General features: G+C 38.2%; 1 protein-coding gene across 2 annotated transcripts in view; it reads right to left on the reverse strand.

Moving 5' to 3' along the window:
• Reln (reelin) overlaps nt 1–23,669 on the reverse strand; it is a 453,190-nt gene that overhangs the window by 380,899 nt on the left and 48,622 nt on the right. For both annotated transcript variants that reach the window (XM_078040200.1, XM_078040199.1), the window contains exon 2: nt 3,218–3,328. In XM_078040200.1, the coding sequence (XP_077896326.1) occupies nt 3,218–3,328 (111 nt within the window). The remainder of the gene's footprint in view (nt 1–3,217; nt 3,329–23,669) is intronic.

Genomic DNA, 23,669 nt, shown 5'->3' on the forward strand with positions numbered 1-23,669 from the left:
CTTTTTTAGTGACAATGGTTTTTAATTTGGGGAAAGCTAATTTTATTGAGTATTTTCTATGTATTCAAAACTTTTTTTTCTTTATAGTACTGGGGAATGAACTCAGGGGTGCTTTGCCACTGAGCAACATCCATAGATCTTTTCATTTTTTGTTGAGTCTCACTAAGTTGCTGAGGTTGGCTTTGAACTTATGATCCTCCTGCCTCAGTCTCTGGAGTCGCTGGGATTAGAGGTGTGCACCATAGTGCCCGGCTATGTGTTCAAGACTTTTTATATAAATCATCTCCTTTAATCCTCAAGGCAATCTAAAATCTTAAGAAGCAGGTTGCATTATCATCACCATTTCATAGATGAGGGAAATAAACTTAATGTGATAAAGCAACTTAGCTGACATGAACTAAGTGTGGGGACAGGGGGAGATGGGACCAGGATCCATAGCTGGTCTATGTGATTCAACAGCCCAAACACTTCCCTCTTGTTATGATTTAGCTAATAGCTGTCCCCCTCAAAGCTCATGTGTGACTCAAGAAAGTTTAGAGCTGAAATGACTGGGTCATGAGAGCCTTGATCTAAGCAGTGCATTAATCCCCTGACAGGCATTAGCTGGGTGGTAACTGTAGGCAGGTAAGGTGCAACTGCAGAAGGTGGGTCACTGGGGGCATGGCTTTGGTTTATATTTTGTTTGTGGTGAGGCACGCACTCGTGCTTGGGCTCTTTCTCCCTCTCCACGCCCACCACCCCCCCAATCTTTCTTCCTTGTTGCCATGAGCTGCTTTCCTCTGATATACTCTTCTGCCATGATTTTTGCCTCACCTTGGATCCAGAGCAATGGAGTTGGCCATGTGTGGACAGAGACCTCTGAAACTGTGAGCACCAAATACACTTTTCCTCCTCTCAAAGTGTTCTTCTCAGGTCTTTCAGTCACAACAATGAAAAACTTACCTAAAACACCCTTCTACATACAGTTCCTTCTTGCTGCTGAGGCCAGCCTGTACCTGACTTCTTACACATACCAGAATCCTTAACCACAAAACTGTCTTTCTTCATCCACTCCAGAGCTCTGGGTTGTTCACTACACTGACACCACAGTGATCTTTGTAAAGTGAAAAGTTGGTCAAGTCACTCCTCAGCTTAAAACTCTCAAAGTCTTTCCCTTCTTTAGGATAAAGACATATAATATACCAGATGGTCTGGTTCTGGGCTCCTATCCAGCCTTATCTCTTTCTCTCTTGATTGCAATTCCAGCCACTCCAAAGTTTTCTTCAACCCCTAGAACATAGCCAGCCTCTCCCAGGCTGAGAACTTCGCACATTTTGTTCCTCCCTTGGATATGTTGTGCTCCACCTTCCACAGCCTGTTAGCTAAATATTGCCAGCCCCTAGCAAGGCTTGCTATAATATATTTATATGGTCATTTAATCACTGTCTTCCCACTGGACTAGTAGCTCTCATATTTCAGCATGCATCAAAATCACCTAGAATGTATATTTTTTTAAATGACCATAGGTTCCCACTCCCAGAGTTTCTGATTTACTCTGGAGTAAACATGCAATTCCGCACTTACAACATCCCTTGTAATGCTGATGCTGATGCTTTAGGACAGAGGCCTGATCCACTATAACAGTTTTCAACCTGGATAAACATTAGAAGCACCCGAAGAACTTTTAAAATTGCCAATGGTTAAACCCCATGCCCAAAGTTTCTGATTTAATTGGGGTGGGGTAGAGCCCAGGAATATAAATACTTTAAAAAAGTATGCTAAAAAAATTATCTAAAATTTAGGGCTTGAGATGTAGCTCAGCAGTAGAGTGCTTGCCTAATATTCACAAGACCACAGGTTCAATCCCCAGGACCTCAATCAATCAATATATACATAAAATGAAGTAATATTCACATTTAATTGGGTGTCTTATATTTTTATTTGTTAAATCTGGGAATGGTACTTACAGGTCCTGCTGTAACAAAACAGGTAGTATATAATATATTTACACACATACATTAATACATGGTTGTTAACCTGACCTTTCATCTGGGCAGAGCACAAAAATGATGGGGTTAAATAAGTGGAATAATTAGACCTAAGGGCAAAAAATTCCTGAGGTTTAGACCTTAGAAATAGTTACCCACAGATTATAAAATCTTACCTGAGATCTTTTGAAAATGGGCCAAATTCTCAACGTAAGACAATTTAACATGATATTAACATGATTTCCAGGTTCCTTTAAACTGGTGGCTATGGACCTCATCATGACAAGCAGCATGACAATGCAGTATCAACATTATTTCTCTGACATCTGTCAATAAGTCACCTGAACAGAGCTACTGCTGGGACTCACACAGAGCAGGCCCCCTTTCATACATCAAAAGTATGTAAAAATTATTTCTTTAATAAGTATCACAGAAAAAAACTAAAATGTTGAACACCTGACTGCCTTTGACAATGCAATTTTATCTTTCTCATTTCAATATAGGAAGTCCTGTGTAGTTTTCCAATTTGAGAATAACATCAGTGCTTTCAGTCTTATATAAACTGGGTATATTAAATTTGCATTTTTGATGCCATGAAGGGTCTACTTAATCCCAGCTTGGCATGTTTACAGCATTCTGGGCAAACTAGAGATTTCCAAACCGAGAATCCTCTGGGATTAGTGGCCATCATGTAGCTTTCTGCCTCTCCACATAAGTAATCTGCTAGGCCTCTGATCTAAGGACAAAGACTCCATATAAGTATTTAAAATATTAAATGGTGTTCTTTTATAAATAGTCATAGAATTAAATTATTTTAACAAATATTACTAAGTCCACCATGGAATGCCTACTTGCCAAACTTAACACACTTTTCACTGAAAATTAAAATATCAAAATATAATAACTGTTTATAAGAACAGGTTACTGAATGATTGCACTCAGGTCAGAATGAATTCCAGCAACCTAAATGACAGAACTCAGAAATTTATATGAGTTCCAGAGGACCAATAGTAACAGTGGTGATCAGTGGAGAAATAGACAGAAAGATCATCACACTGAGCTCATGGTTGGCTAAACATTAATGAGACAGTTCGTCTCACCCAGCTTCAAGCACCACACACGCAAAAATCACTTTGAAAATTTTTCTCTTAAATAATAAATGTTGAATATTTTAAAACATTTATTTCCAAAACAAAAACAAAAAAAAATAACACTTGAAACTAATAAAACATTCACAATTACTAGCTTACCAAATCCAAAAGCATTAGAACCTCCAATGCTCTGTGAAGCTTGAACACTTGTAGAGGTGTACAGTCCTGTCACCAGCAAGCCGTCAAAGAAGGTGCTCGTTGAAATTGTCACTGAAATACAAGTGAAAGGGAAAAAATTATCTCAATTAATACAGTCAGAATGAGATAATTTATGTAGTGTCAGACATTATCACAATAATCTTTACTCATTATTAACAAATTTTATGTGCTATACCCAATTAGAAATGTATGTGTAATCACAGCTGAAAAGAAAAAAAACAAAGCTCAGAACTTTAACAACTATAGTAGTTTGTCTTAATACAGCAGTCCTACTTTTTGCATTCATTTATACTATATGAAAAATCTGAAAATAATGTAGTATTAAACAGATGCTTTCCCCCATCTCCTCCACCACCCCTGAAGGCAGTGAAAGGCATTGCTGGAGTTTTGGCATTAAGATAAAACACGTTTTTTTTAAAGTAGTCCATACTGTGGGAAACAATCTTATATATCAGTTGAAAGAAGAACCAAAAGACACACTGCATTTCTTATTGTGAATCTACATTTCATAGATGAGTTCCCTGAAGTTTTTTAACAAAGAAGACTAATTTGCATGAAGATAGTCAGTCTCTCCCTCTCCAGAACAAGAAAGGAAGACCCCCTCATGCTCTAGTTACAGAACAAAGTCGACAGGAGGGTCCAAATGGTTTCATAACCAAAAGATCAGGATTTCCTAGGAAGAAAAGGGTCAAATTAAATCTATCTGTATGCTACTCAGGTTTGGCTTCCTAAAATTTTGTCTTGCTCACTATCCTAAAATCTGATCATAATTTCCTGCTTGACATAACATTTTCTCTTGCACGGATTTGATAAGATCAAAATGATACCATTTATAGGAGGAAGTGGGGAGAAGGTAATGGCATTATATTGTAGATTTCAGAACCTGGCTATCATGCTTGGTGGCAATAGGAAAATGGCCAGAGTGGCATTACCTTTGATGGGAATGTTTAAATTAAACTGCAGGGCATCCAGCAGTGAGTAGAGCTGAACAGTCTGAAACATGCATATCATAAAGCATAAAGCAAGGAACATCTATCAGTATAACAGCCTGCTATGCTACCCACCTCCTGCAAATGGCACTGAATATTGGAATCCATCACCTTTCCTTTCTCTAGTAAGAAACAGAAGCTAATGTTTTTGAATGCTAGCACATGAATCACTCAGTTGGGCTCTGAGTTAAGTCGGTTTCACATATTATCTCATTTAACCACCAAAGCACTTCTGTAAAGGGAGTGTTGCCATTATTCTCAGCATACAAATAAGGAATTTATGGCACAGAACAATCAAGAACCTGCCCAGAACCATCTGATATCATCTAAACATTTTAATGCTGTTTACTTAGGTTCTCTCCTATTTTTTTATCTGTTCCTCTCAGATCAAGTAGCCAAGTAGCCGTGATCAAACCTTTACTTCCTAGCTCTCTTCTCAAATCATTCATATGCATGAAAAGTAGTTTTACAATAGGAAAGTGAAAGCCTCAAGAGTTGATGTCACTGTTATTATAAAGGACCAAAGGCCACTGGGAGATAATTGGGCATGGTGGACAAAACCCAAAGGCAGGTAAGGATGAGGTCTGGGTGCTGGGCCTCTGTTGGTCGGATATTCTTGGTCCACCCACTTCCTCTCCTTGGTCTAGATTCCCTCGTCTGTAGAATAATATCCTAAACATCAGTCCACTAGACTCCATTTGGCTCACCCAGATTCCCACAGTTGGTTTAACTGATGCCTCTCTCCTTGGAGTCATGGAGTTAATCTTGACTTAGACTAGAAAATCCTTTAATTGCTTCTGGCCCTCCCCACTGTGGGGTTTGGAATTAAGTGACTTCCTGTTAAGATGACCTTACTGACCAGACTTTGATGCTGTGCCTCTGGCCATCCTTCACAGTGAATCACACCCACCCTGCAGTGTCCCACGGTGGAGTCATGTGCAGCCACTTCCTCACTCCACAACACTCTAATCCAGGGAAGCAGCAGCTGGGCCGATGCACAAGCACCAGCCTGTGGATTCCTCTCTGGTCCTTAATGCTTCTGCTCTGGTTTCCATAGCTAAGATTCCACAAAGTGTGAGGTGACAGGTTTGGATGAGAGGCAAATCTGAATTTTGTTCTACCAGTCTTTCCCTCTGATCAGCATGTGACTGGGGTTTCTTAGATTCTTCATTTATAAAAGGGAATGATAGTACCATCAAGTTTATTCTGAGAATTAAAAGCAAATATAGCTGCTGTACACCTCTCTACCAACCTATCTATAATCTGAACATATTATCAAGCATCAATAAAACTCAGTTCCCTTTCCTTGCCCCCTCTCAGACCCTGAAGCCCTGACTGGCTCTTCCCTTCATGAGAAAGAGAGTTTTGAACACATAACCTGGCATCTGCCTCACCAGAGGCCTAGGCATATCCAGTCAATGGATTATCCATGTCCAAGTCCTGCTGCCTGCTAAGATTCTTATGTGCCCTCCCAACCCACTACTTCATTTCTGACCATGTTTCCCACCTGGGCTGACCTGTGATCTCAGTGGGCCCAAGACAAGTGAGGAACCCCAGCTTGTTGGGAATTTGCTCTCCCTCCTAACAGATATTCTTTAAGAATGTCCTCAGAGCAGAGGCTCAAGACTCTTAGAGAAGGGCTGAGTATGAGAAGCATGATGGGTGGCAACTCTCAGTATTTCCTCTGCTTCCCTAAGAGATTCATTTCTGGCCCCAAAGGGGTATACCTGTCCAAAAGAGAAGCCCTTCTCTCAGCAAAAGAGAAGCCCTTCCATGTCTATCATGGTGATGGATTAGTTCAAGTAACAGATAGCTTGTCCATACCTGGTGATGTTTTCAGCCTCTAGAGATGTGCATCTAGGAAACTGCCCAGACAGACCATGGCTCATTTCAGTACTGAGGTGCCAAGGCCAGCAGAGCCCCTTAGATGCCCATCAAGCTGTGAACTACATGCCAGGCATCCCTCTCACCTCTACCCAGTGCCTCTCCTGCCCTAGAGGATGAGTATGCTCTGCTTTTAACTCCTCTACACATCAAAATGCCTGTCCAGTTTCAGATCAGTTCTTTCCTTTACACAGATGCTCAGATGCCAAAGCAGCAAGGGCTAGTGAAGACAGCTCAGGGTAAGAGGACTGAATTTATTTCCAGTGTGAATGTTATTTTGCTAGTACTGCTAGGTATACTTAAATATGTGAGAAGTCATTTTTAAACATTGAGTGTCTTAGAATAAAAATGGAATTACTGAGAAAAACACTTATGTCTCTAGAATCCCTGGGCTTTAAATACCACCCATAAGCTGACCACTCCCAAATTTCCATGTTCAGTTTAGGCTTCTTTTCCAATTCCAGATGCACAGGAAGCTGATGTTCATCACCCCGACTTGGATGTCCAAGAGACACCTCAACTTCAACATCATCAACACTTTAACACGGACTCCTCCCCAACCCCCCACACCCACAGAGCTGCATCTCCTGCAGCTCTTCCCAATTCAGGTGATAGCAACATCACCTTTCCTGTTATTCAGGCCAAAAACTTCTGGGTGAAATTTGCAATCACCTTCCTCCCACAACTCCACAAGTCAATCCTATGGCTCTGCCTTCAGATTATATCCAGAATCAGGTCACTTGTCACACTAAGTACCATCATCTCTCCCATGAATTATTTCATTAGATGTCAACCTGCCCTTCCTAGTTCCACCCTCACTTCTCTATAGTCCATTTTCACTGTGAGTCAGAACTATTATTTTAAAATATACATCTGGGTGGGCACCATGACACATGCCTGTAATCTCAGAGGCTCAGGAGGCTGAGGTAGGAGAATCAAGCAGGAGGGCCTCAAATTCAAGTCCAGACTCAGCAAATTAGTGAAGCCTAAGCAATATAGTGAGACCCTGTCTCAAATTTTTAAAAAAGGACTGGGGACGTAGCTCGGTGGTAAAGTGTCATTGGGCTCCTGGGTTCAATCCCCAATATATATAAATAAATAGATAAACAAATAAACAAACCAACCTTCTGATTGATGTCACTCTTCTCCTTAGAACTTTCCAATGGCTTCATATTTTGCTCAAAGTCTTTTTATTTTTTAATTTTTTTGTACTGGGAATTAAACCCATGGTCATTTTACTACTGTGCTCTATCCCTAGTCCTTTTTAATTTTTGAGACAGGGTCTTGCTAAATTGCTGGCCTCAAACTCACGATTCTCCTGCTTCAGATTACTGAGTGTGGCTGGGATTCCTGGAGTGCACCACCATGCCTGACTCAAAGTCTTTTTACAATGGCCTACAAAACCATACATAATCTGTCTCCATGCCCTCTCTGTTCTCATCTTTGCTCTTTAGTCTTACATTACTCTAGCTGCACTGGCCTGCCGGCTCAGATACATCAGGCCTTTGCATGAGCCATCAGACTCTCTTCTTCCCAATGTTAAAGGGCCACTTCACTCATCTCCCTTAAGCCTCAGCTTGAGCATCACCCTCTCAGAGAAGGCCATCTTAACGACACTATTTAAACCTCAGATAGGCCCCTGTCCACCTTCCCCCACATTCCCAGTCCCCCTCACTTGACTCTACTTTTCTCTTCTTCAGTACTATTAAGTCATGTTATTACCACCTAACAGATGGTACTGAGATAGCTATGTATAATATTTTTTTGGTTATTATATTTATTCTCAGTCTCATTCTGTCGATTATAACCTCCATCACAGCTGAATCTTGAATGTTTTGTTTGAGGATATATCTTAAGTGTCTAGAACAGTTCATGATACTTTTAAGTGCTTGATAAATGTTTAGTTAAATTACCAACAAATAACTCATTCACATAGAAGTAGGGTGAGGCTGTCTTATCTTCCACTTGTTTCCAGAGAAGTATGTTGTAAATCCTAGACTTTTATGTGTCAGGGGAAGCCAAAGGGGAAAAGGGAGACAGAGAAAAGTTGGATATTTAAATATGTGAAATATTTTCCAGAGTGCATGGCAGATCAATGCAGAGAGAAGCTGACTAAAAGGCCAACCAAAGAAATCTGTAGAAAAGGCAGGCTGACTTAAGGACACCATACCTTAGCTATCACATGCTGAATGCTTACATTAATCACCCAAAGAAAAAGTTCCCTTGTTGGAAACAAATTGATTATAACCTATTTCTGTTTGCTTGGGTTGGGATTTTAAAGTAGTTTTTTTTAGAGTAAAATGTATTTGCCTTTGGAAAAATGCTACTCTATTGACAGCATCAAACAAGCATTCCTTTTCCTCCTCCAAACAGATGTAATGAATAATCCATATGTGAACTGCTCTCTGTTTTTAAGAAAGAGGAAATGCAGCCCGACTCTTGCGGGATTTAAGACATACCTTTCTGATCACTAAGCTCCCTTTTACCCAAGAAGACAATGGATCCAGTTTCTGTATTTTTAAAAAATTAGACCATGGTGGATTCCCTGTGAAGGTGTAGGAAATTTCAGACTGTCTGCAGCTGGCATGTTGTCACACACAGCTCCAGCAGTGAACACAGGAGCAGTGCAAGGCACCACCAACACTCAACTATCAGGAGCACCCTTCTCCCGGCTCCTTTCCCTTTCACTCAAGTCCTTCCTCTAGTCTCTACTTGTAGCCCCTGCTTAATCTGCCAGCATTTCTTAAAAAGAAGAAGTTAGAAGCACAGAAAGAAACAATTGTCTCAGGCAAGGGGGCTGCTCTGGCCAGTCTCCAAAGCTGTTGTCGTCTGCATAATTCTGCTTCATCAGCCTTTCCAAGTTTCAGAGCTCACTGGAGGCCTCCCCTGACCTTATCCTCTGATTCCCTTCCATAAAGTGGCACTGGCTCTTCCCTTCCTGTGCCCTGACCTGACTTTCCTCCCTCTGGTTTTTTTGGGATCACCCTTCCTCCAAGTACTATTTAAGCTCAAGCCTTAGCACATCAACCTGCTGCCACTTAAACAACGGAAAGAATCTTGAAAGCCCAAACAGTGATTTCTGACAAATGAAAGGAGATGTTTACCATACACAATACCAGTATGGTCCACGATGGAAAAAAGAAATTGAAGCTCATATTTGTAAATGAAAAATTATTTCAATGCATATATAAACTAAAGGGAAACTTTACAACTTTCATAGTATCAATAATAGTTGGCCTATTGATGGAGCTGATTAACTGAAGATAGAACCATTGTCTACTATTTTATATAAACAAAGTATAAATGAATCAGGATTATGCTTGTGTATGTTTGTGTAGATATAGATAACCATTTGCAAAATGTAAAATACAAAGTCCTAATTCCCACTAGAGATACTTTTTGTAATTTTTCTGATACTCTGATTCAGAATGTTATCGTTATAAACTGTATAGTTTAAAACGTTTCAAAGGCATTGTTATATTAAAAGGTTTCCTTTAAAAATATTTATGTATGAGGCCAGGTATGGTGGAGCCTGCCTGTAATCCCAGCCACTTGAAAGGCTGAGGCAGAAGCATCAAGAGCTCAAGGCCAGCCTCAGCAATTTAGCGAGATCCAGACTCAAAATAAAAATAAAAAGGACTGGGGAGGTAGCTCAGTGCTAAAATGTCCCTGGGTTCCATCTCTAGTACGAAAAATCAATATAAAATAAAATTAGCCAGGCGCAGTGGCGTATGCCTGTAATCCCAGTGGCTTGGGAGGTAGAGGCAAGAGGATCGCATGTTCAAAGCCAACCTCAGCCAAAGCGAGGTGCTAAGCAACTTGGTGAGACCCTGTCTCTAAATAAAATACAAAATAGGGCTGGGGATGTGGCTTGGTGGTTGAGTGCCCCTGAGTTCAATCCCCTGTACCACCCTCACCCCCCCAATTAAAATATTCATATATGAAATATCTTTCTATAAGTAGAAGTTATAGTTAAGAAATAAATTTGGGTGCACTAGGATAGGGAAAAAATCACATAAAATTTTTATACCTGAACCACCTTTAAGACAAACAACTATAGTTTACATATGTCTAACTAATATCTAATACCAGTTAATAAGCAAAACCTTCATGCCAAGATTGTCAAACAAATGGTCTAACCCACATTAAGATGGCAACAAGTCTTAACTATGTATGAATTCACTTTAAAGATTATTAACATAAACAATTGTTGAGCCTACGTGTTGGGTATTTGTTGTGCTAGTCTTTTAACATTTTTTTTTTTAGTTTTTTCCCAATAATTTTATCAGCATGTCTTGGAGTTGATAATTCCTTATCAACCTCTCAGTTTTTGGAGAATAGATTTTCTCTTACTTTGGAAAACCTTCATTTAAAAAAAAAATTCATATTAAAAAGTTGGAGAAAAAGAATTTTAATTATAAATGCATCCAGGATGAGCAAACTAACTTAATAAAATGTACTAGGACGAGACATCCAGACTTCATGAACTAATAAGCAAGACATATTGCTATGGTTGAATGTTTTGTTCCCCAAAACTCATGCTAGTATCTAATACTCAAAGTTATATGTTAGTGGTATTAAGAAGGTAGAAACTGAATCAGACCATAGTGTTTGAAGTACGGCTTTTGAAAGTGATTATATTTAGATCAAGTCATTAGGGTGGAGGCCCTGATCAAATCTCTGAGGCTTTATAAGAAGAGAGACAGAGACCAGACACACATCCATAGACACACCCAGTCCCTGCCTCTTGCCATGTGATGCCATGTGCTGCCTCAGAACTCTGCCAGCAAGAAGGTCATCCACTAGAACTTAGGTGATGCCTTGGAGACCTACCTACCTTGGAAACTCCAAAAACGTGAGCTAAATAAATCTCTTTTCTTTATAAAGTCATCTGCCTTGGGTATTTCATTACAATAACAAAAAGCTAATACATATGAATAGAGATAACTGAATGCCTTCTCTGAGCCAAGAAGAGTGTTAAAGCTGTAATTTCAGTATTATTAGTCAGGAAAGCAAAAAAAAAAAAAAAAATATTTAGAGCTATAGAGGCTTCTCTTTGACAAAATGTTTATATTTATAAACTCTGACATCCTATCCATTCTAGATATTTTGTGCAAATTAAAAGATAACACCACGATGAAAGTTTCATAGTATAATTTGTAAAATTCTTCCCGAGGGGACTTTTCCTCCCTTGGAGTCAATTTTTATATCTTTAATAGATTTGCATTTTATCATAGACTTGCATTAGAATATTGTAAATAGAACTAGCTATTTTGTAATCAAAATTACAGATTGCAAATAGGATTTTAAACTTGCCAGTATCTATTTTTTTTGGGGGGGGGTGGTAATAAAACATGTATATTTTTACCTATAATCAGAAAGTGATATGTCCCATCAGATCATATCATTCTTTTTTCAAACAAACATCTCTAGCTCTCTATCATTCACAGAGTAAAACCCTAAGTCTTCACTGTAGTTTCAAAGACCTTCAGATCATCACTATAACCAACAGCTTCCATCAAATATCCCTATTGGAGTGGAAAATACCCTTTGATCCAGTGACACCGGAACATGTTCTGCACTTCCTTGCCCTTTTTCAGAGGACAGTCTTTCCTCCAATTTACTTGAGGTAATCTTTTGTTAAAATCCCACCCATTTTTCAGGTGTAGGTTCAGATGCCATCTCCCTCATGAAGTCTGTTCTGACTTCCAAGGAAGCTGCCTCCTCTCTTCCCAGGAATCCCAGAGCTCTCAGAAATTATGGAGCAGTTCAGCAGAGGAGCTCGATCAGTATGTGTTGGATTCAACCATACAGAAAACTTTGTTACAACACAAAATACTGTATAAGAATAAAACAAAATGATATCATGAAACGAACGAAAATGGTGAAATCTAAACTTATACAGGGAAAAAAAGTACCAATATTACTCATATAGAGATATATGAAAATGAGGGTTTCCATGAAAATTTTAAAAAATGAAAAATACTGCAATATTTTATTTTATTGTAGCCTTCAAAAGTGAGAAATGTTTGAGAAAATTTTGATTGAATTTTATGATTACAAAGCAGTGCTTCTTTGGCACCTATATACATTGTTGTGTGACTATAAATACATATTTTATATATGTACCAAATTAATCTTCTGATAATTTGTGTCACTAAGATACCTAATAACATTATCCTCACTCTAAAGTTTCTATGCCATTCCCTCAAATAAAAAATAAGAAGGCATCAAAAGGCTGAGGAGGTTATACGTATCTCTTCCACATCTGTGTTAAATTGGGAATGAGCTTAGCACCGGGAAGCTATGAATATGGATTGCCCAGTTGTGACAGCAGAATGAAAACATGATGTAGCAACATAATTCAATTCTTATCAGCGGCTCAGAGAGTACCACTGTCTTGAAATGACTAATTACCGAGTCAGTTATTATCTATTATAGCTTCTATTAAATGTTCTCAACAAGACCCTAATACTATTTTTGCAGAAAAGCACTGAAGATGAAAGTCTGGAAGAAAATAAATTTCAACATTTAATGCCATTTGCATTTCGTCCTACGGCTTCTGGACTACAAATGCTCTATGGCCCATTAAATTTTGATCACTTCAAACATATTCCACCATTACTTTATACAAAAGACTATTTGTGCCAAAAGGAAACATATAATATTTTAAATTGTGTTTCCATCTTTTTTTAAAGATGACAAACATCAGAAATCAGCAGGTTGCAAAATTGTTAAAATTAGTATTTAAGTATTAGTGAAGATGCACTGATTGTGAAGAGTTCTCATCTCATAATTTTATATATTTTGAAGATGAAAAGCACAAGCAAAATCTAATATTGTCACTATCTTTAAAAAAATCATCACATTTTGCCTTATGAACAGAAGCTTGTTTGCCTTTTGAATATAGAACAGATAAAATAGCCCAAGGAATACACATATTTCTCTGAAAATGAAATAAACTGAGTTTATTTGCTGCAAAATCATCAACACCGTGTGTTCAATTACTGATTCTCCTTTAGTTAAAGTGCCACTAGGTCTGGGTTCCAGAGACCACCAAAAATTATATTATAACTTCTTCCTTTCAAAGCCTAAGAATGTAACCTCTCTTCTACTTCTCATTACATGTATTAATTTCATTTTACGTGGTTTTATGCAGTTTTAAAATATTCAGGTATTTCAATAATAACATTCCCAAGCAAGAACAGGAAAGAAAAAAGAAATAATTACAGTAAGTATGTAAAAAAAAAATTAACTGAAGATCAAGATTCACTGAGAAAGGACATGAATTCATAGGAGTGAACTGAACACAAGGATTTTAAATAATTAGATTAGGAACAAATGGGCTCTGGTCAGCCTTCTGTGAGGAATGGGAAGAGATCACTCCTAACTTTCCTGTTTCTTCCAACAATGAATTGGAGGGGGCAGGATGAGGAAGGATCTGGCAGCCCACCTAGCTTAGTCTCCTGTGGATCCATCTCTGGAGAAACTCTGCTAAGTGTACCACACCCATCCTCTCCTCCTTCCCTAAGTTTTTAATAGATGGCTCACTTAGACCATCTCTAAGGATTCTTTACCTTCAGATATAATAGATGCTTCCTTAATAATAATAATAGCTAAATAATATATGAGCACTATGTGTCAGATATTCTTCTAAGCCTTTTTTAGGTATTATTTAATCTTTTCAATATCCCCTTGAGACAAGTACTATTATCATTCCCTTTAACTCATGAGAAAGCTGAAACAAAGGGAGTGGGAAGGTGAGTTCAGTAACATGCCTTAACTGGTAAGTAAAAGGTGGCTCTAAGAAATGGAAATGGAATGGTGCTTTCCATTCTGGATATATTGCATTAAATACAGCAGCCTGTTTCCTGATGTGCCCAAGAGGAAGGTAGGGACTTGACCTTCCTTGGAAGGCAGTGGTGCAGTGGAGCTTCCAAGCTTCAGACTCATGGGGGTAGAGACGTAGGAGTGTACGCAGCGGGTTGCTCTACAGAAAACACTTACCCTGATGCCTGATACACCAATTATTATTACAGCCATTTATTATCATTATTATTACTCCTCTTTTTCATTTCATACAGACCTATACTGTTCCTTGGGGGACAAAGGAAGAAGGAATGGCCTCTGAAGAGGACTACCTGCAGTATGATGGAGAATTATCTGAAGATCAAAATAATAAGGTCAAGGAACCCAGGGTCAGCCACCTTTGCAAGAAGAGGGAGAATGCCCTGACAAACACCCTCCACCTCTGTCTCCACCCGAAAGGACGGGGGAAACCTCAGCATGATCTAGGAACTGTGGCAGGTGCATAAGACCCATCAACAGAAAAATTTAATGACAGAGTGAAATGCTTTCCTGGTTCTGAAAAGTGCTCTTTGCTGGCTGGAAAACAAACCTGGCATCTCTGTGGAAACTTATTATGATATATTTATTACAGATTCAGAGATTCAGATGAACCACACATCGTCTCTCGTCTCATCTGCCGTGCGGCACCACCAGTAATAAAAGGAGATCCACTGAGATTTTTCCCTCCTTTAAGTTCTTCTTAGGAGATAAAACAGATAAAGTCAAATGTGTCTGTGAATGTATTATTTTAAAATTACACCCTTTGGAAGCAAGTTTAAATGATAGCATTTGGTGAATTAAAATCTTTCTGTTTCTCCATCCCTCAAACATTGCCTTTTTCTCTATATCCCAGGTGTCTATCTTTCTGTCTCTCTCTCTCTCACACACACACACACATACACACACACTCATTCACTCATACATTCAATATTTTTTAAAACATTAACTTTGGATAAGACCTCAGGTAAAATCCCATCCCTAGCTTGGAGAGCTGTGTCAGAATAAGGCACCTAGGATAGGTCCCAAGCAATATTTTTTAAATCTCATGGAGATGGTCAAGTTTATCCTAAACACAAATTCCTTAACTAGAAGTCTCAAATATAAAAAATATATAATTTTATAATGCTGTACCCTATTCTAGCCCTTAGAGCAGAAATGATTTTATTTTTATCATCTGCCTTTGGCTTTTATAACTTATTATAAATTTTTAAAGAAATTTTCTAAGATCAATGATAAAATTGTGTCTAGAACCAAAAATATTTTTATAAGTGACATTTTATTATTATAATTTAGAGAACTACAACCAAGAGTTACTGGTATTTGTGATTTGTCTCTGACCTTATTTTTCATGTTACTCTTATATGAGGCTGGATGATACTCATACATGAAAATTTCATATTGTTGGCCCTGCACTCAATAAATTATTAAAGTGATGTGAATAGGAATGTGGTATTCAGGTTTTCAGCAATTTTTATCCCTTTGTTCTTTCCTTTTTAAAAGAAAGATTATTTTGTCTATAACTCCTCATAACTTTGTATAATTTTAGTAAAGATTATCCTTAAAATAAATCATTTTGGGAGATTTATTACCCCCAACCTTCCACCCAAAGTTCTAAAGCTGTTTTTCTTTTGAGGCATGGATGGTAATTAAGATTTCCTAGGCCGAAAAAACATAAGCCTAGAAATTCTTACAAGCACATATGCAGGTAAATATGTTACAATAAAATGTACAGATGCCTAGGAATAAATATATGTGATTTTCCCCAAGATAATCAGATGTTTAAAGCTTTTACATAGTCAAAAAGGCTTGTAATTGTTTTGTTTCTAATACATTTTCTTGATTTTTTTTTCCTTTTTAACATGAAGTGTCTCTCCCATCCCTCCAAAAATAGGTTTTGATTGAAGATAACTAAAGAAAATTTGAACTCATTTTACAAATTACATAGCCTCTCCTCATAGTGCCAATTTGTTGAAAACATAAACATATGCTTTGATTCTAGTTCAACATATGGATTTCTGCCATAAGAAATATTTAAAGCATTTTCATATGTGCAAGAACTGTGTGTTTGCTCAAGAACATGCCAAGGGTGATAATACTAATATTCATGTTTATGTCATGTACCTCTGTTATGTTCATAAAATGACTAAGCAATATTAATAATTAATAACTGATGAATTCCTAATAGAGCTAAACTGAATGTATTTATAAAAACATTAAATACTTTAATAGGGGTTTTCTATAGTATTCTCTATGGGTACTTCTATATGTTCATTTCAATATATTAAAAGTTAATTATTAGCAAATATTAGCTAATTATTAGCAGTTTTCCTAAAATCAAAGAATTCACTCAAACACTAAGTATATTAAATTTATGGTGTATATAAGATTGAACTAACTATAAAATCCTAAACAATAAATGATTTATATAAGACAAATAAAAATTTCTCATTTATTTCATGATCAAACCATGTGTACATGCATGCATGGGTATGTGTGTATGTGTGTGTGTGTGTGTGTGTGTGTGTGTGTGTGTGTGTGTGTTGAGCTCATTCATTTATTTAAAAAATATTTTTGGATGCTACTCTTTTTTAGTGGAAGGGTACTTGGGATTGAACTCAGGGGCACTCCACCACTAAGCCAATCTCCAGACCTTTTTTGTATTTTATTTAGAGATAGGATCTCACTAAGTTGCTTTGTACCTTGCTATTGCTAAGGCTGGCTTTGAACTTGCAATCCTCCTGTCTCAGCCTCCTGAGCCACTGGGATTACATGCATGCACCACTGCACCTGGATAAAGTGCTACTCCTGATACTGGGGATATAATGGTGAACTATCTGCTTACAAAAATAACATTTGAGTAATTGTTCTTGTCCTTTTGTAGTAAAATCCTTATCCCATGTTTCAAAATGAAATTCATAAAATCTAAAATTGCTATTGCTAACACTGAAATTCACAGAATAATGTTAAGTAAATGACACAACAGAGAAATTTTCAGGTACCAGCACAATTACCCTTTTAATATGTGACAAGTGAATGCTTTTCCAAAATTTTTAGATTAGAATAATCATTAAATAAGAATTTAGATAACATTTACTTTCACAGATGGCTTCTGAGAGTTATTTGGAAAGTTACAAAAGAAAGAATAAATGCACAAATTTGTGTAACATTAATTTGTAATTATATAAAATATTTCTCCTATGGGGTAAAATGGACAATGCTGCACTTTATATTTTACAACATGGCACTTAGTACAATGAGTCTTGCTATCTCCTTCTTAAAATAACGAAATCTCTTGCAGTTAAATAAATTTGCATTTTCAATACAGCCATAAGACTGTTTTTCCAAGGATAAGGATAAAGAAAAACTCCAGGTGTGACTAATCATCAGGAAATGTCTGGAGGCCTAGGAGGAAAGGAAAAAGTGCAGTGATTGGTTATCTAAAGACTGTTTAAATGAAAGGATTTTGCAAAGGACCAAGGATGCTTTGCAGCTGTGGCAGTCCTTTTCTGGTGCAGGATTTCTATGCAAATCTTAATCTAGCCTTAGCACATATTTGATTTTGATATTTGTCTTTGATTTGTTGATTTTTTTAAAAGAAAATTAACCTAAACTCTTAAGTTGAAGACTTGGCTTAGCAAACTTGTGTTGGATGAGAGGCAAACTAGCTTGCAGATACATCTCTACACACATATAGCTCCCTTGCAACTATTTGTATACAGAAATGCTTACTTAAGATATAGTTCTAAACACAATACAAAATATTAGTTAAAATCTCTAGTTAACACAGATGTACTCATTCTATAAGTGTCAATCTGAAAAATACAACTATTACTTTTTAGTCAAATAATAAGTATTTGGTTGGAAACATTAGCCAACTAAATTCTCCTGAAGATAATTTTATTTTTATAACTAAAATTTCTCATTACTTGAGAAGATTGTTAATATTCTTATTCCTAGTACCACTCCCTGCCCTGAGATTTTAATTCTGTATAAATTCTGTATAAATCTCAGGGAAATTTTGTGTAGGTGGTCTTGGGGTAGATCAACCATAATGATATGAAAAGTCCCAGATTGAGCGCTCCTGGGAAATAGAATGTCCCATGAAGGTCATCCATGGGAATAAAAGTCATAATTGAATTGAACTACAACTACATTAAGAATTTCACTACAGTAAAAGGCCACTTTGCCTTTTATTATACTGCAGTTTCCTCATAGTGCAAATGATGTTTAACAAGAGGAGGAGACACCTGTTCTTAGGAGACCTTACATGTGCCAGTGAGTTTCCTGTAGCTGATGAGGATTGAAACAAATCCAGAATGAGGAGGAGCAGCCAAGGTTGAAGATTTGGGGTGACCACTGAAGAGCAATGTCAGTGATGTTCCTGGCAAAGGAAACCACTGTATGACCTGACTGTGAATTAATAACAGAGAAAAGCAACTAAATGTTTCCTGAATTTGGCAGGTATACCTTTGAAGAACATTTAGCCAATGTCACCTATATTATGGTTTTGATAACAAAACAAAAAAAAATATTGCGGGGGTAAGGGGATGAAGTTAAGTTTGCATATTTTGTTGTGGGGAATTCCCACTGGCTGCCAGGTATCACCCTTCTCTTTCCTAAAGTCTATTAGGTCATCAAAAGCTTTAGAATTTACTAATGAACCCATATCAACTTGAATAGCTGTGGGTCCTGGAATTTTTATCACAATACTTTTATTATCCACGAACCAGAGAAATTCCACTCAATGACTATGTGTAAATTTTTCAGCATCATGGCTGGAGAACTGAGCTCCCTTCCAATGTTTATGTAATAGCACTATCCACCTTGAGTTTCAACACTTCTCCTAAGGTCCCAGCGTTTCACGTTTCTCATTTGGAATAAACTTCTTAATGAAGAAGGTGAAAATAATTTGAATAGCTCATTTTCCCCTATCATCCTCAAACAAATATACTCCCATTATTTGTAATAGTTAGATACTATAGTCACCTTTAACTCTGGATTAATAGATTAAAAAAATAATACACTTTTGCTCCTAGGAACTTACAGGGTTAGGTTCCAGTGAGCCTCCATTTTCATCAATTGATCAGTACAAAACCTTGCTTTGTGTGGGCTTCTGTTTTAGAGAAATCTACCTTACTGCATAGATACTGCTGGAAACACTGAACTCATATCTAGTAGCACTGTAACTCAGGCCTGAATGATAATCACATTCTGAGATTCCAGGGTTAGGACTTCAATGTCTGAGGTTGGGGAGGTACAAAATTCAGCCCACAGCACCAACAAAGCCTTCCTGTCACACCATTGCTTTTTTCTGTGCTTCAGTTCATTGTAGGCTTGGACTTCCTAAAAGCATTCTTCAAGCTTTGCCTCTGGACTATATCTCTCTATCCTTTTTAAAATAGGAAAAAATTCATGTTTAATTATCAAATAATTGTGTATATTTGTGGGGTACGATGTGATATTTTCATCATGGTTGTAATATTAAAAATGTTTAAAAATCTATTCTTTCTGCCCTCTTAAAATGCCTTCCCTAATCTAAGCTGATGTGGTTAGGTGTGTGGCACACACCTGTAATCCTAGCCAGTCAAAGACTGAGGATCACTAGCTCAAGGTCAGTCTAGGAAATATAATGAGACCCTGTCTCAAAATAAAAAATAAAAATGTCTGTGGATGTAGTTTAGTAGTAGAGCACCTCTGGATTCAATCTCTAGTACTGCCAAGAAAAAAGAAAAAATTTAAAAAAAATCCAAGCAGATCAGGGCTCTCTCCTTTTATTCTTTAGTATTAAAAGTTACAATATGTAATTGGGGTTGACTGTTCAGAGACTTCTTTCCCTCTTGAGCATTTTAAAATTCTTTTGGAGCTCCTGGCCAGGAGATCAGACCCATTACAAAATTTCTCTACATCCTAAGCACTTATCATATTCAGCAAAGTACCAAGAATTCCCTAAAACTCCAGTCGAGCCTCACAGCCTGCTTTCCCAGGCTTTCCTCCAGATCCACCCTCTGCACACCTCCCTATGTCCAAACACATGAGTACAAAGGTGTGGTTTTCTTAGTTTCAGCCCTCGGTTCTCACCATTGTCTCCACCCTGAACTCCTTCCTCTCCATCTCTCCCCATTGAAGTCCTTCTGACTCCTCAAGGACTCATCTAAATGTCACTTCTTCCAGAAAGCTCCTTCTCCACTCACACCTTCATTCTTCTTCCCAACAGCTATGACCTCACTCACCTCTGTGATGTTTCCTACAACTACCTTGAAATTTTGTGTATCATCTGGTCTGCCTTTAGGCCACCAGTGTCTTGGAACCAGTGACAATGTCTTGTTCATCAGTGCATGCCACTGAGCACAATCTCTGGTAGGTTATCAGCAATTTTTTTTTAATATTTGTTTTTTAGGTGCAAGTGGACACAATAGCCTTTATTTTATTTTTATGTGGTGCTGAGGATTGAACCCAGAGCCTTACACATGCTAGGCAAGCACTCTACCGCTGAGCCACAACCCCAACCCTCAGCAAATGTTTTTAAAGCAGATATTCTCTGCCTTTAGTAAAATTTGAATCAGAATTAGGTGAATACAGTTGAGGTCCCTCATGATTGCTCCACCTTGATTTCCTGCCAATTTTCAGAGAGCTATTAGAAAATTATTATCCATGTCAGCCAGCTGGTTGGCTGGCTTACTGTTGATTCTCACAGGACAGTATACTTCTGCCTCCTTCCTTAACCTTACCTCAAAGTTCTCCAATATGCTTCTACCTTCCATTCAGCACTGTTCTCTCTTTTGCACAGCTCTTGGGGGACACTTTATATCTAACCCATAAGAGGCACTTTATCTTACCAGCTCCTACTGCTAACTCACTGGACACAAAACTAGAAACAGGAGAAAAGCAACACACCATTATCTACCATAGAGTATTTCCTAACAGATACAGAAAGTATAAGCAATAGAAAATGTGGTAAAACAAACAAATAAAAAAAAGCAAAGTATGAGAGTATGTATTATTATATATTATTATAAAGCATATATTACTTTTGTGGGTCTTTTTTTGTCCAGAGTGCTGGACCTCATAGACCAGGTAGAGGGAGCAGCAGCACAGGAGCAAAAGAAGTGATACAGGAAAGGGAGAGAGCTCAACAGCACAGTATGAAATGCCATAGCAGTTGGCTAAATTCCATCTAGTGGGCAAATTTTGGGGAAAGGTGTAAAACGTTTGCCTCAAAATTATGCCACTTGAGGATCAAGGGAGCTGGTGGATTTATGCCCATCCTTTCTCTGCTGAGGGCTGCTCTTTGGGGGAGTTAATTTCTGCATGGGCAGGAGCAAAATAACCTTCCAGAAAAAGTCCTCTGGCACAGAGATGAGGATACTGGCAGTGAACGCATGCTGGAGCACAATGAAATGGCAAGGTTGAAGGGACACCGGCAGTATTGTGCTGGCAAATGTGTAACAGCTGCCTATCTGGGCAAAAGCCTTTAGTTTGTGGCTGTTTTAGTCAGCTTTGTCTCTTTGTGACCAAGAGACCTGACAAAAACATTATAGAAGAGGAAAAGTTAATTTTGGATCGTGGTTTCAGAGGTTCAGTCCATGGTCAGTTCACTCCATAGCTCTGAGCCAGAGGTAGAAAAAAATCACAGCAGAGGGTGTTGCAGAGGAAAGCAGCTCAGGATTTGTAACAGGAAGCAGAGAAAGGGAGAGAGAGTGCTCTGCTCACCATGGGCAAAACATAAACCCCAAAGGCATACCCCCAGTGACCTACCTCCTCCAGCCATACCCTACCTGCCTATTGCACTCACTTAATGCAATTAGTGAGGATGTAATCATTTCACTTCCAAACATTCTTGCACTATCTCACACATCAGCTCTTGGGGGACACTTTATATCTAAACCATAAGAGGCACTTTATCTTAACAGCTCCTATTGCTAACTCCCTGGACACTGAACTAGAAACAGGAGAAAAGCAACACACTAGAGTATCTTCTCCTTACAGATACAGAAAGCATAAGCAATAGAAAATGTAGTAAAACAAAAAAAGGAAACGATGAAAGTCTGGAGCATATATTACTTTTGTGGGTATTTTTTTTTCTTTCAGAATGCTGGGAACCCAGGACCTCATTCATGCTAGGTAATGGCTCTACCATTGACCTATACCCCAGCCCTCCTTTGTTCTTAATATGATTTATTTAAATATTAGTTTGCATAATTTAATCTTTAATAATGATTGTTGAACAATTATCTTGCAAAACTTCCTGAAAAATTAATAAATGCCCTTTATGAGCTGACTGAATATGAGAGGGCACTGAAGCATCTATAACCATATCTCTTCTTTTTAAACAAAACACACTTTCTATCCTATATTCCATCTTACCTGTGGGGCAGCAAGCAGAATTGCCCACAAGCCTGGGTTGTCTGGAAGGTTACAGAGCCTCCTCTTTGCAGCAGGAGAGGTATACCCAAGTTCAACTTCCCATACACTGAGGGGCTTCCTCTCCTAGCAGCAACAGTCAGTGGACCTCAAGGTTTCCAGAAAGTTGGGCGGGTTGGCTTTCCAGACAACTGTTTTCTTTTCTTTCCTCCTTCCTTCTTTCCTTGTGTTTTACTCAGGATCAAACCCAGGGCCTCCCACATTCTGGCTAGAGACTCTACCACTGAGCTACACCCCCAGTCAAACAACTCTGGTTTCTGACTACCTAGCCCCAAGCAGACTGATTGCTCCCCTGCTGACTAGACTGTTTCCCCCATCCTTTGCTCTGTAGAAGGAGAACCACAGGGACAGGAAGCTCCCTCCACAGGAACACAGATGCACACTAACAGTTCTGCTGCACTCTGGTTCCTGCCCACCTCTCCATGGGATGATGAGGAACAGCAAAACCTCCTATTTTTGTTGCCTCTTGTTCTTTAAGTGTTCCCAATAATGACTATTTGCTAACACATACATGAAACTGTGGAATTTGTCTCAAATATTCTCAGGACAGTTGACAACCACAAGGGGATCCACCTTGCATGACACTTCCAAATCTCAATAATAACTAGGAGCTAAATTATTGACATATTAAAATTTCATATTCATCATGTGTATCTTTTCCTTTATAGTTCTTTCTACTTCACACCTGGTGTTCTCTATTAAATCTTTTTTTTCCAGATTATCTGGCATTTATCCCCCACTCCCTCATATTCAATGAGAACTGCATGCCTGCCAAATTATTTCTTGTCTTCGTGAGATATATTTTATCCTTTGCCAAGAGCCCATTATTCTTGAAGCTTAAGCCATAGCCAGAAACCTAAATCCTGTTTTTCAATACTTATCTATGTAGCCAGATGATTATATCCTATATCCCTCCCCTTCCTCTTCCAAATTCAGCTTCCAAAAAATAGTTCAGCTCCCCAGCCTTAAAAACCACAGCTTCCAAATGTTACGCAGAGGGTCCATGTAATGAACGTGTTCATCAAACACCCTGGAGCTAGTAGAATACATTGTGCCCACACCTTGACAGTTATCAGCATCTCTTCCTGTTGCTAGGCAACCATGCTGATTGGCAGCACAAGCTCCTCTTATTCCACTTGGAGGAGGCAGTACCTATTCTCTCGCTCCAGCATCAGAAAAACTGACAGAGGAAGAGGACCCTTCACTGACGTGGGATTCCCATTAATCTAGAGGCATAAAGTGGTTACAGG

This window comes from Ictidomys tridecemlineatus, chromosome 2 (assembly GCF_052094955.1).
Source record: "Ictidomys tridecemlineatus isolate mIctTri1 chromosome 2, mIctTri1.hap1, whole genome shotgun sequence".
In the NCBI taxonomy this organism is placed as follows: domain Eukaryota; kingdom Metazoa; phylum Chordata; class Mammalia; order Rodentia; family Sciuridae; genus Ictidomys; species Ictidomys tridecemlineatus.